The sequence below is a fragment of the Acipenser ruthenus genome, chromosome 12 (assembly GCF_902713425.1).
Source record: "Acipenser ruthenus chromosome 12, fAciRut3.2 maternal haplotype, whole genome shotgun sequence".
Classification (NCBI taxonomy): Eukaryota; Metazoa; Chordata; class Actinopteri; order Acipenseriformes; family Acipenseridae; genus Acipenser; species Acipenser ruthenus.
The window spans coordinates 11,659,310-11,674,104 of record NC_081200.1 but is presented as its reverse complement, the minus strand read 5'-3'; the positions used below and the strand labels follow the sequence as shown (position 1 = coordinate 11,674,104).

Sequence of the window (14,795 nt, the reverse complement as noted above, 5' to 3'; positions counted from 1 at the left end):
GATGGCGACATTATTTGTATAGGAGCTATTGCTATACTTGAGTTGATAAAAAAATAATTGCTACTGGGAATAAAGGACATACTGTACAAACCCCCAGCGGCTAGTTAATAGTGTTCGCTTGCTCACCAAACCCCCACTCTCTTATTAATGGCTCTTCCCTTCTTCTGGGTGATGTGCGTTTCATTTCCCCCTCTCTCGCGACACTGGCACATCAACAATGCCGTTCATCACATCTGAAGCTGGGCTGTGCTCACTCAGAAATGTGAGCACCCAAACCCGCCGTGCACATGCGCAGTAGCAGCCAGACGTCAGCCAGGACTGGCTATGGTTGGCTTAAAAATGTCTGGATGGAGTGCAGCGGGTTAGCGAACGTGGTGATCAGGCGATCAGTGCTCATGTGCCAAGACAACAAATGCTATAAATATGAGCAACATGACTTCATTGCTGCATCTGTAATACCTGTTCAACAGTGCTGTTGCAATACGGATCAAGATATCAACTCAATCTGATTTAAAATTCAAACCACAACTTCAGAGTAATGAGGTAACTACCTTGGTATCTGAACATATAGGCTGTGTGGTCCAGTGGTTAAAGAAAAGGGGTTGTAACCAGGAGGTCCCCGGTTCAAATCCCACCACAGCCACTGACTCATTGTGTGACCCTGAGCAAGTCACTTTACCTCCTTGTGCTCCGTCTTTCAGGTGAGACGTAATTGTAAGTGACTCTGCAGCTGATGCATTGTTCACACACCCTAGTCTCTGTAAGTCGCCTTGGATAAAGGCATCTGCTAAAAATAAAAAATATAGAACTGGATTAAATCTAGTTGTCAGACAAGAAGCTGTGCATCGCTTTGAGGTCTTGTATGGTGTGTTACATTGCGGAAAGACTGAAAACATTTAAACTTTTTAAATATTAAAATAAAATTCACAAGTCTGATTGTCTTTGTCTAACTTCATATAACTTTAAATTACTGTTTATTAATAATCTTATTTGTTCAACTTCGTTCTTTTCACAGTTTTAATCAGCCTATATTTTGTGCTGCCTGTCCATTTTTCTCCTTAGGCTGCTCCTCTAACAGTGCTTTAACTTAACACAGTAATATCTCAGCAATTTCTTTTGTTAATTTACCGACCACTACTACCTGTTTGGAGTCATCGGTTATTAAATATATTGTACAGTATATTTCTATTATTTTAATAAAATATTATTATATTTTAATATTATTTTAATATTATTGATAGCTGCATTATTAATATTATTTTTACTGTTTGTAGCTGATCAGTCTTTTATTAGGTCTATGTAAATTATCTGCTAGTTACTGAAAATAAAAATCTACTTCATTGTTAAATAAGTAATTTTTTTGGCCTTAATTGTGACTTCCATTTAAGGTCTTATTTTTTTCTGTTCTTGGGATTGATTTAGATTCAGGGACAACTTAAATTTAAATAAATACACTTTTAAATTTGAGTACATTCAATGTGTTTTAATATATTTTATCTTATTTCAACACCTCACTTTTTATATTATTTTGAATGAAAACCAAATGATTAAATGCTTTGGCCATGTTATCAGTTGATAAAGACACGATGGCTGACATTCCTCACTTTAATAATAAAGTAAATGAAAACATTTGCTGGCAGAGCAAACTTCTTCTATTGCTTCCAACAAGAAACAGATCCACTGGACAGTGCTTCTACCACTGAGGTCGCCCCCCTGGACCCCACCCCCTCATCTGAGGTGTGAACACCCAAACATTTTGTCCACCAGCCGCCACTGGTACAAACCCTCTTCTAAAACGCCAAGCCTTGTTTCTGAATGAACCATTTTTAAATAAATAAATAAATACATACATACATCAAAACTATATTGGAACCTGAAATTCACATTTACAAACTGACTGTTCAATAAAACACATCGCTTAAACCCAGAAACAGTGCAGGGAATATTACTGTTTAAACTCTTTTGACTCTGCTGGTTTTTTGTTTTGTTTTATTGTTATTATTCGTCATGATAAAGATGTATTAATATAGGACCCATGTATTAGATGAGTACAAATAATATGTTTCAGAGTTAGTCTCATGAAAACTGTCCATTCCCTATGTGTCTGTACCTTTAGGGTTCTACCTTATAGGGGTGTGCTGATACTCATATATGCGGTCCCTCAGTTTTCCATGTTTGCACTGTTATTGAATAACAAATCTGACAATGTGTTTAATATAGAACCTGTTGTGATCAAACTATCTAAAACAAATTTATATTTATAAGCGATTATTTGTCTTACCCTTCTTGTATGCTTTAGATATGAAATCATTTTTATTTACTTTCCTTAGTAATCTCTGCAGCGACCTGTGGGATTGTAGTCTTGGGAAAGATGTAATCCTGAGTTACATTTAAGGAGTAGTCACATGTACATGACAGATCAGTTGCATTTGCTAGTTTTGCAACATATTTTCATTTTGAGTTTACGGACTCGGTACAGTAGTAAACATACCAGTGCCAAGGATGAGGAACATTAGCTTCCAATCGGCTTTTACAACACTCAATGCGGATGTTAATTGCCATTGATTGGTACTCAATTGTAAAGGTGATAGAAGGTCAGCTTTTTTTGTTTTGAAATCAAAACATTAATGAATGCATTAATTGAATACCTGCTGACAAATGCTTCTTAAAGGTAATTACCTGGAAAATACAAGCATTGGCACACCCGTACTCTCTTGGCCGTTCTGGCTTATTTATTTATTTTTGTTGTATTAGTATTACAATACAGTAAAAATGTATTAATACTGTATTCATGTATTAAATCATTAAAATAATATGTTTTGGGGTTAGACAGTTCAATCTTTTAGGGTTCTGCTGTACATAGAAACCACCAGCTGATTATTTTCGTCTCAGCTTTTTCTATCTCCATCATGGTTCCTTCGTCATCAGATAATTTATTATACAGTCGGCGTTGCTTTATCGGGACGCATCGGGAGATATAAAACTATTCCGAATCAGCGGCTGTTCCAGCATTTGAGAGGACCTTAGTCACACTTATATTCATAATTTACAACATGTGCAAGAGAGGAGAAGTATTTGTACTTTTTTTATTTCTAAATGAAAAGAAAATAAATCACATCACATTATGAATAAATGTTAAATACATCATCATTTAAAATGCGAGACAATTAATCACTGCTTTTTATTTCTACATGAAATGAAAAATAAGGAAATCACATTTTATCACAAGGCGAGACACCTGCGATGTTGACACACCAATCTTTTTCGCCACAGCAGCCTGAGAAGCCACAGGAGACTCCAGATCCTTCAAGAGTTCAACATGGTTTACACAATATACGAAAGTCGCAGCATAATCACGTACTCACGAAATCACTGCACTGTGCTAACTGATCCTGTCTTGCTCTGAAAAGCAATCTCCGTTCATCATTTGAAAATGCTGTAGCCCAATTAAATGAAGTAACATCACAATTAATCAACGTAAATAGCATTGAGAAGAACCGTCTCCCAGAGTTATGTCCCATTTAAGCAGAAATCCTGATGATCAGTATGTCGGTTAGGCGGCGCTTACTGTACCAGTTTAATGTATTTAAATTGATCAATTGAGTTGCAATGGACTGTAACTGAATGGTGTCTCAGGTAGGTTGAGCCAACTATGTCTGCTGTTTATCTTGAGTGGAGCTCCATCTACTTGGCATCAGTATTTCTAAGTTTATCAAGGGGGAAATAATACTAATCCTTGCAGATTGGATACTATATCTACTTTAACTTTCCAAATGATACAGTTTTGTTTTCAATCCTGTGGTTCAAGCAGGTTTAAATGATTGCTCCACTGCGTTTGGGGCTTTGAAGTGGCAAAATCTGTGAAGCGTCCGAGTCAGTCTGCCAAGTCGAGTGAAGAAGGATATCAGTCACTTTGTAGACAAGTATCTCTTCAAAGACTTGAGATCGATGCATAGAAAAAATAAGTAAGCATTTTTTTTGCAGCAACAACATTAAACAACTTTCAGGATTTTTTCTGTAACAAATGAACCAGGGAGCCTGAGTTCAGTGTACTGAAATAATTTTGCCTAGAACAATGCCTGTTAAACTACCCAGAGAACATAACACCAGATATAGTACTAACTTTTAAAATCACTCACCGTCTTTAAAAGCTTAACAATATAAATTTGATAGAATACTGTGACAGAAAGACAATGATTCTTGGTGGTAAATCTCCCTCTCGACCTGTGAGTGCGCTAACAGGAACAGAGTACTCTGGACTACTTGGTTTGACACTTGGTTCTGAGGGGTAAAAGGAAGTCGGTCACGTAGAAAAGAGACGGAGCTTCGGTACACTAACTCATTTATCCAGAGGGGAAATGATATGGCAGCTGCAAATCATAAAAAGCAGCTGCAATTGTTTACCAAGGGGTCGTGAGTGACGGTATAAATAGGGGTCGAAGCAATGTTATCTGTTCCTTCGTTTTGGTTGTGTCATTGACAGGGAAGGACCTGTACTGTTGGTGAAATAATCGTGAGTGTTTGTTTGTACTGTCTATTGTTGAGTGCATTCACCAGATGGCTAACACATTCTGGAGCTGTCACCAGAGGCCAACACAAACCCGGGACAGCACTTCACTTGTACCACTGTAAAACTGTATTGCACCACAATCACTAATTCACGCACTAACCGGACTTGTGTATGTGTTTTGTGTTTAATGTGGGGTTAAAAGAACGGGACTATTTCGGGACCAGCTTGGGGGATTATAAATGCAAGTAATACACGCCGCTGTATTACTTACCATCATTATTATTTCCTGTTTGTTTCGCCATCAGGCACTGGACAAAAACAACTAATAAAAACATACCTTTTCACCTCGATTACAACTGTCTTTCTGTTCTTTAATCACCTGCACTTGTATACTATTAACCACTTTGCCACAAATACTCACTGGATAGGTCAAGAGCAACACACTCTGTGGACCACAGCTTCACTACAAAGCCATTCTATTTATACCAATCGCCGATAACTCATTACAATGTTCTGGTTGCTCCTGCCACAGGAAGATACACATGAAATATGTCTTACGTTATGAAGCATTAAATGACATGTGGAATCTCTCTGTCTTTCACTTCCATTGGGATTCCAAATCCTATGATCCTGCAATAACACAAGACGGAGCAGTTTCAATAAACAGATGTCCCAGTGTTCCATAGCGTCAGCAGCCTTTCGCCAAGCTGAATGATTGATTCGGTTGACACATAGCAAGAGCAGCTTTTTTGTTATTAAAATCTAGCACCTTAAAAGGGAAAGACCAGATCCCTTCCCATATATTAGCTATAACTACAGTGTGTGTCCGGTGTGGTAACTTTATTATTTATTATAATGAATCAGACAATTCTACTTTGAATATTCGATTACAAGTTTTATTGGTTAATAAAAGATTATTCTTAACAGATGATTATCAATACATCTGTTTACATTCATAGGTTATTCAAGATACAGAAATAGCACAATTACTGCAACACATTTTCGAGAGAAAATAATGGTAGCCTCCTAGCTTACAGTCAGAATAGTAATGATGTCATATTACCTCTTAACTGGGACCGCTCTTACAGTTATGAAGGTGTTATTTTGATTCCAAACCTGAGCAACTCATCTGATTGTTTTCTTACTTACTCTTATATAGTACCGTTCATTTGGCTGTGAACATGCGCAACCTAAATATATCCTATGTTTCACATCTGTTTCAACAAGAAACAGTACTTTCCATAGAATACACCTATATAATATGTATTCCCTTTTCTCCACTCTACCAGTATACCCTGCAGACTCATTCCTACACACACATTACATAGAACATTACATGTTCATCTTGACTTTACATGGGCATCTACCGTACTTGGAGACAGCAGTCTCCATCGCTAGTAACATCCTCGACTAGTCTCAGATTGTATCCACTCAGATCACTTGTACACTAAATGGGCTCTGTAGTTATCACTTACATACTGTTTAGAGTGGCAGGCAGGACATGCTTCTTGTGTGGCGCTACTTGATTGCTTTTTGTAACAGAGGGGGTTTGAGTAGGTTTGTTTTACAAGGTAAATGAGATAGCAGGCAAGTAGCACCATTAACTAGGATTACATGCAAGGAGTATCATTCAATTCAGAACTCGCTCACTATTTCCTGATTCAGTGCTTCATGAATGGTGTTCTTTCACAGTCAGGCCTTATTGGCAAGTGCACCCGTGGGCATAACAAAGCCAGTGTTGCAAGCCAGTTCTGGTATGTGAGTAAAATACATGTAGCATCATTATACCACAGAGCTGGTATTTCTCCTTGTGTAATTGGTCCGGTGTGACATGAAAAATCTTGGACAATTGCTGACAACACCAAGTAAGATTTTTTAGTCTGTTTTTTTGTTTTTAGTTTCAGGTTTGTATACCATTTATGAATGCTCTCACAGCATCAGTTGAGATTGCAAAGCCAGATTTTCTTTTTAAAAAGGAGAATTCAGGCAGGGACGTCAGAGCGTAAGTTGTTTTCTAATAACAGTGTTGTTTCGGGTGCTGTTATTCCCAGGTAAGGCACGGAAATTCTGTCAGTATACATGATACAATGAATTGCATGTAAACTTGACATTGAAAACAGGATACTACTTGATATTACTTGAATACAGACATATAGTATTGACATGAATGGGTTTTTTCCTGAAAGGACACTATAAATACTTTGTCACATTTTAGTATTGATGTTTTAATAAATATAAACAAGTTAGTAAAGGTGTTGTCAGGTATTAATATGAGGTTTTATTGGTCATTTGTATGTTTTTTTTTGTACCACTGTATTATACTTTTCATATTTATTGATAATAGTTTATTTTTGCTTAAACTAAAGATAATCTAAACACATTTTTGTAGTAGTATCTGGGTTTTTTTATTCTAATGTCTCAGTATTCAAATAGAATTCAGTTTTGCCATGGAGTATACCAGGAGAAATATCCTTGCTATGAAATTATAAATCTGTATATAATGTTTATAAAATAGTTTCTGAAAATACCTGTATATTGTTGTGAAGATATAGAAACCATAAGTGAAATTACCCATAAATGTAGTTGTAGATATTAATCTGTGTTGTATTTTCTGGATTAGTCCAGTCTGTGTTGAATAGACACTGACACACAGGGTTTAGTGGAACTATGTAGAACAACTCTGGCAAATCTGACAGTGACAAATGTGTAGAAAGTTTAGAACAGTGTCTTTGAGGGTGTGTTAAGAATAAAATATTACTTTGGGGAGATGAGATGAAAAATGTAAGTGCAGTACTACAGTGTATTGTAGAAATACAGGTAATGATACAGTGTGTACTTTGTGCCTGCTGATAGATTAATGATGAATAATAAATGCCAGTAAATAATTAATATTGCATACATGTTGTTTTAGTCACTAGTCCCCCTGTCACTCTCGGGCCTGGTTTCAAAGCATGGTAATTTAACACTGAATATATATATTCAGGTGTAAATTCTGAAACTAAATCATGTTTTGTGTAAATTATTTTAAAAAAAAGAGTGTGAATAAGTACAGCAGATTTAAAAACTTTTGCCAACTTTGGAATACAAGGCCCATAGTGTGTCTGACAGCGGGGGTTTGTCGTCGTCATAAATCATGTCTGTGTAGGTCTACTGTACATGCATATAGCTGTGGTCACAGTGGGTGTTGATCTTTTATCTGGGGAAAAGAGTACATGACCTTTAAAAACATAACTGCCGTTGAAAATGATGCTGTCTTCAACCTACTTATACCCCTTCTTTCCAGGAAAAAGAAAAACAGATATTCAAATTTCATAACCAACAGCAATACAGTGCTCTGAATGATCAGGTTCTTGACAGCAGACTCAAGGTCAGAGATAAGAGTCACTGACTGAAACTGTGATTGACTCGCCTGCACGGGGTTTTGAACAGTTTCACATCAGTGACCTTCTAGGCCTGCAAGATGAAATGTTCCCTGTTTCAAATGTGTATAGCTACGTGTGTTTGTTTAATACTGATATATATATATTTATAAATGAAGATGTAGCTGCCGTTGGGAAGACAATAGTTTAATATATGAACTGGTAAGAGCTTTCAAATTGTCCTGACACAAGTCATTGTTGATTTCACTGTTGTAGGGGAAAGGCTGTAGGTCTGCAGATAAGGCTGTTGCCATGGTGATGAAGGAGATACCAAGTAAGGAGTCTACAGAAGGAAAACCCCTCCTCACTATGACATCCCAGGTGGGCAGACTAATCATGGCTTCCCAACAGGAAGTTGCTACTTGCTAGTGTAACAACTGGATTTAAAAAAAAAAAAAGGAGTTTGAGGAATCATTATATAAATCCCATAACAAAATTAAAGTTCTAAATGAATGATTTAATACCGGTAATGTGAATCCATTTTTAATAGTATACAACTGAACTATTGCCAAAGAATGTTGCCAAAAATGAAAACACTTCCCCCTGTTGCCCTTAAAAAAAGCTGTTTACGTTTATGGGCTGCTTTTTAGAATGTAAATATATGTGGATCCATTCGTAGTTTGTTAAATGTCGTCATTATAATTGCCTCATGGCCAGAACGTAATGCAGGGGGGACAGGGTTAAAATGAACAGTAACTACAGTTTCATGATATCACATCAGATGTATCAAGAATACCAACATTCAAGTACAAACTGCTTTCCTATTCTCTTCTTCAAATCATTAAATACAACCATACATATGTGACAGAGACTCCTAATAACACAACAATACCTGCCATTAGCCTTTCTGTACTGTACCTGTTATCTGTATGTTACGGAGTGCAAGATAATGGCAACAGTGAGATAAAAAGCATTCTAACTAAAATCAGCCGCAACAACAGCGGATACAAAGTTAGCACCGGAATTCTCTGGAGGCTTGGGTCTTTTATACCGGATAAGCAGCTAAACTTTTTTTTTAAGTTGAGAGCTTGATAGAATGTGATTACATTATTAACAAGTAATTACCTCATTGCTCATTTTTGCCGTGCAATATAGACCTTTCTGTGTCTCTGTGCCTGGTGAACAATTTATATAGCGTTTGGAGTAGAGCAGTATAGTAGAATGGGTTCAGTGTAGTTTAGTCTGAGTGCCCTGCTTGCCTTGCGTGTTGTGTGCTGTGTTGCTCTTGCCCAGAATGCTCTTTATCTTGATTTCTTTTCAATGGGATTATGTACTGTATGCTGTTGTGCTTGGAAATACTTGTTTAGGGGTTGACTGACTCATTAGAAAAATGTTCTAATATTTAAAAACAGCACATTATGTTTTGCTTTATGCTCTCGTCATTTGCAGGTTTCAATACGATTTCTGTCTTTGCTACCTCTTTTTTATTTTCTTGGCACCCCATTCTTGTTATACCCTGTTATAGTGTATTTCCCATTCCTTGAAGCTTTTCCTTATTCCTTTATAATTTAGCTGTTATATGCACTTGAAAAGGCCTTTTTTTGTCCTTTTCTGTAACACCGTCATGTAACATAAACCCTGTTTAATAATAGGTTTATTTTTATTTTATTTATTTATTTTTAAACATGCTTATTATTTTTGTTCCCTGGTTGACCAGTATCCACAAGTTAGTTTAGACTTGATAAGCCTGACAATAATGCATATCTTGTTTCACGGTAAGTATTTTTTTCTGCTTTGTTGACATTCATGTTTACATTCATGGGCAGTTGATTAATCTTCTCATCCAACCACATTTGACCTCCAATAATCCAATAACTAGCTGATGTTGATATGGAAACTGTCCTTTGTTTTCCTTACCAGTAGTCTTGAATGTTAGAATCTGTACTATCTGCATTCTTTATATCTTAGTCTATGTATCTTGTTACCTCTTGCTTTTGATCTCCTGCCTAGTTAGAATGCATTCTTCTAAAATATTTTGCTCATACGTATTTTTTTTTTTGTTGTTTTAAAGTACTGTATTTAGCTCTTTATACTCATGAGTCTGGCTTCATCTCATTCTCGTGAGTTTAGGATGAGATGAAGTTTATTTGTTTTTAAATGTTTGCTTCCTGTTCAGTTTTAACCTTTCTTTTTAGTGTTCAGGATGGCCTGTGTTCATGAGAAGCATTTACAACTGAGCCATCCTTGTAAACATGACAGATCTAATTGACCACCCAATACAGAAGTAGGAAGCACTGACATTTAATTGCCACGTTTTACACATCCACAGTGGCAGGGAAAACAGACCTGCTTTACTTCAATTAAAGTCTGACTACATGGGACAGTTTCTTTCACTGACTGGCACCATACTTCTTGCAAAGTGGCCTTCATTATGAGAATCAATATGGACTTTTAAATCCCTGAATACAATCAGTATTCACCTGTATAGCATAGCATTTGATACCAGATACTGTATGCAATGATTCCATTCTGTGTAGCTGGGTAACTTACCTCGCTCTATAATAATTTGTCTTTCTGTAAAATTATTACCTCTAGCTCCTCAGAAGTAAATCCACTGATATTCTTTCTGAAAGTGTACTCCAATAGATTGTATTACCAGATTGTCAGCTATGGAAGTTTATCCCACACTTGCTGGTATTCCACAGCAATCTGTTTTCTGTGAATCCATGGCCAGCACAAAAACACTAGCAAGCTGGCCAGCATTACAGTTCTTCCGCTAGTATCTTCAGCATGATAAAACTAGTTATCTGCAATACAGTATATGTAGTAGGATTAACAGGTAGGGTTTCTGCGTGGGTTATGCAAAAATAATCAAATTGAAAGGATAACCAACTTACCCTCACCCTTCCTACCCATTTTTTATTTATTTTTACGTTACCTACTTAGAATCGTCATGCGCCTTCTGTGTTATTGTGTATTACCTACCCAAGGACATCAAAGTTTAATATATTTATATGAACAAATAACTAAATGTTAAAACTTCCATAAGGACTTGAAATATTTGAACAAACGCTCTAAAACTACTCCTAGAAATCACCATGTTGCAGTTTTCTTGTGAACTTTTGAGGAACATTTTAATTCCTGACTACTGGAACACTTTGTCGAATTTTGCATTGATATTTAACACAGATGCTAACTTGGATAATTGTTCAAGGTTATCTCCCATTTAACAAAATACAGTCAATTCTCAATTAACCGGGGTAATGGGGGGAAGGAGGTCACGGATAACCCAAAATAACGGTTAAAACAAAACTAGTCAAAACATGGTACAAAATTGATTTCATGTAAACTTATTTAGCTAAAATTACATCCACTATTTAGCTACAGATGTCATCCAAAAGTGTAAAAATAATACAAGTACAATAGTTTAGGAACACAAGACATCGCATCAAAGTTACTTTCCAATCCGAGAGCTTCAAAGAAACATTTTGCTTGTTTAGTGCAGATTAGTCCAGACACTGGCGTTCCCTGTGCCGGTTGCTGATTGAACCAAACCAGCATTGCCTTATGAAGGTCATCATAAGAGGACTTTTTCATGGTTTCTCGATTTTTCAGTCCACTTGAAGAACTCGACGAGGATGCAAAATAAATTTAATTCGTCCTTTTTCTTTTTCAAATCACAAACCGCTTGTTCCCCTATTCCATATTGTAATGCAAGTTGTTTAACATTCCTCCCTTTTTCCAATTGTTCAACAATTTCAAGTTTTTGTTGAATGTTGAGCACTACGCGTTTTTGTTTGGATTCCGACATTTTAATTACTAGAGTTATTTTATCACATTTAAGCTTACAAATGTTCAACAACACCGAACAGCTTAAAATTGCACAGAACACTGACAGAATGACAGGCCGCGGGCACCAATAATGTAGGCTGCACGTCTGATTGGCGAGGGGGAGAGGCATTCCCACGCTGCAGTAGACACAACGTGGTATCTATTGGTTACTATGTAGTTCCAAACAATAGACGCCTTCTGATAGATGTTTTCGCTGATTTGTAGTACATCATTTTAATTTTTTCACAAATACACAATCTATTATTATTTTTTACCACGGTTAATCCGCCTCCGGATAATCGAGAGTTGACTGTATATGTATATATAGAACCATCCTAAAACACTAGATTTTCCTATAGTTAAAAGCTTTAGTCATTTTTTAAGTAGGTTGCTACCATTTCTGCCTTAATTATCCTGTCTCTGTATTTTTTCCCTTATAGTAGATTGTGAACATAATCGGAAGAAACCTTTTGACTTTCTCAGGAAAACTCCCAGGAGTTTAACTAGCGTAGGGTTCCCTTGACAAAGACATTGAAGACATCTCTTTTGGCTTCCTGCCTGGACTCTGCAATTAGCTAAAGAGTTCCATTACATAATTCTGGATTACCCTTCAAGTACTTGTAAACAAAGTGACAATGTGTGCAGGGGTACAGGCAAAGACAAGGGATTTGTGTTCGACCCTAAAAATAAAAAACATGAAACAGTTTTATTAAAATGATTATCATGGGTGGGCGTCAATTCCCAGACTCCCCACAGTGAGACTTAATGGATAATCCTAATAAACGTATACAGAGACAGATTTAAAAACAACACATGCTGCAAGATTAGTGAAGGTGGATCCATATGCTGGCACCCATCCTGCTAACATGTTTTCTAATCTCAAATAGGAAGGATTCAATCAGAGCACAGAAAGGTGCTTTATGACTTATGCTATTTCCCTGGTCTACAGTGCTGCTCAATCACATTTTCAAGGTGTACCCAGTGTAAGGTAGAAGGCTTAATAAATGTCATCACAGAATCATTTAGCAATGGCAGTTCTGTCCGGGCTCAGGAACCTTAATTGAGCTATAGAAAGGGGAAATAATTTGGGTCTTAAAACCTCCCTGTAGTTTTTCAAAATCTAGTTCAAAATTAAGGTTGATAGCTGTACTCGTCAAAACTGGCAACTTTTTATTTGAAAAACTAGCTTGTCAGAAATTCTGCTGCAGACATTTTTCTGAACAATGCTAGCTATTGCCCTCATCTTTCTCAACAGTCCTGGAGAGATTCCCAGTTTTGAGGATGGATACTCTACCACAGAACCTGTTTACATATGTTTTAACAATATCTCTCTCTCTCTATCTCTCTCTCTCTCTCTCTCTCTCTGACTCCCTATCTTTAGAAATAAGTAAGTCGTGGGTGGTGGGGGGTGGGGGGGCGTCAAATAGAGTCAAACAAGTATAGGGGAAGCACAAGGATAGCAGGGCAGCTGTGCTCTGGCTAAGCCGCCACCGCTACACCATGTAGTAATCTGACTAACACCCATTTTAATGTAAGAGCCATAGTGATAATACATGTTACATTTCCAAGCAATTTATAAGCATTACATGTATTATATTTATAAGAATGTAATTTACTTTAAAAGATAGAACACTAATAAATCCTTTGTAACAATAATGCATTCTTGATAATCCAAACTTAGTTAACCCTCGTTCTCTTTTATTGAGACAGTCTTTCCATATTAATAATTGATTAATAATCTGACGATTACGTTATGAAAAATCTCATACTGCGTGATTTCTCAAGTGTGTGCTTTAACTACCTGGTAATGCTGTAACCATCCCTGGCTTCAGTTTCTCAGCAGCTCTCCTAATTCACCTCATGTTGTATGAGTAAACCCCTCTCGGGAGGAACCATCTCCTCGGTATAAACCAATGTTCTCGTAAACTCTCTTTGAGCAACTTTGTGGAAGAACATTTTAGGTTGAAAGGTAGGTTAAAAGATGCCACTGCAGAGTCCCCAGCAAGGTTATTTCTTCTTCCTTCGAACTTCATTTAAATTGATGGAAAAAAATGTTTATCCTGAGTACTTAAAAAAAAATATATGAAAAAATGTGGCAACATAGCAAGATTGTTAATTGAATGTGCTGAACTCCTCTAATTAATAGGCAGGGTATCCAAATGCAAATGCATTTTTAGACATTGTTAATTAATGGCCTACTTTTGCCTGCAAACTGCCTGATAAGAGAGTCTTTCATTAGCAAGAAGACAGCTTTTTTATACTGTATTTGTTATTCAATACTCCCACATAATAATTAGAAAATATTATTTCAAAAGTTAGGGCACCATTTATTTTAAGCAATAGTAGTATGCCTGTTTGCTGTGCAAAAGTTCAAGAGTGGGACGAACATTTGGAAGCTGAATCCAGTTCTGTACTCAGTATGCTGAACTGGCAACTAAATAAAAATAGAAATACATGACTATGATTCATTAATAACATATTCATGCATTATAGAAACATACCTCAATGTTTAGAAAGGAGACTGAAAGGTGGAGATATTTTCTAAATAAGTTTAAACAAATTAATTGTATATTTCTGTAGTATTGTCTTACTAGTTATAAAGTCCTACAGTAAAGACAAATTTAGTGTAAGGAATAAAAACATTTTAACAATATAAAAATAGCAACAACCCCCCACCCCCCCCCAAAAAAAAAAACTTCAAGTATCCCTTGCACAAAATAAGACCCCCAGCCCTTTCACTCTTATGAAATTAAGCCTGAAGTGAAATAAAACTTAAGTCTTGAAAATGTTATCTGCTGATGATGGACCTTCATTGTAAACAAGCTATCATAAACAAATTCACAAGCTATCATAAACAAATTGTGTTTTTTTTTTGTTTTTTTTTTAACAAAGCTACAATGACTGCCACTTCTTTGAAATAGACCTCCGCATTCTGCTGTGGAGCTGTGCCATAGTGTCCCCTCAGGGCTTCCTTCCTACTGTAGGGGATCCCTTGTTAAAATACAGGCTGTTAACATAACTTTGATAAATGTCACCATGACTGTGTCAATGGCCTTCAGATAATCCCCTCAGGCAGATTCATTCAAAATGTGTAC

General features: G+C 36.5%; 1 protein-coding gene across 4 annotated transcripts in view; it reads left to right on the top strand.

Moving 5' to 3' along the window:
- The window catches only part of LOC117416460 (PEX5-related protein-like), a 106,795-nt gene that overhangs the window by 51,887 nt on the left and 40,113 nt on the right, over nucleotides 1-14,795 (top strand). For 2 of the 4 annotated variants that reach the window (XM_034027535.3, XM_034027534.3), the window contains exon 2: nucleotides 8,146-8,250. The exons of 1 other annotated variant lie outside the window; for it this stretch is intronic. In XM_034027535.3, coding sequence (XP_033883426.1) covers nucleotides 8,146-8,250 — 105 coding nt within the window. Of the gene's footprint in view, nucleotides 1-6,317; nucleotides 6,376-8,145; nucleotides 8,251-14,795 lie in introns of those variants that run through there. One more of the 4 variants, XM_034027536.3, reaches the window with a different exon arrangement.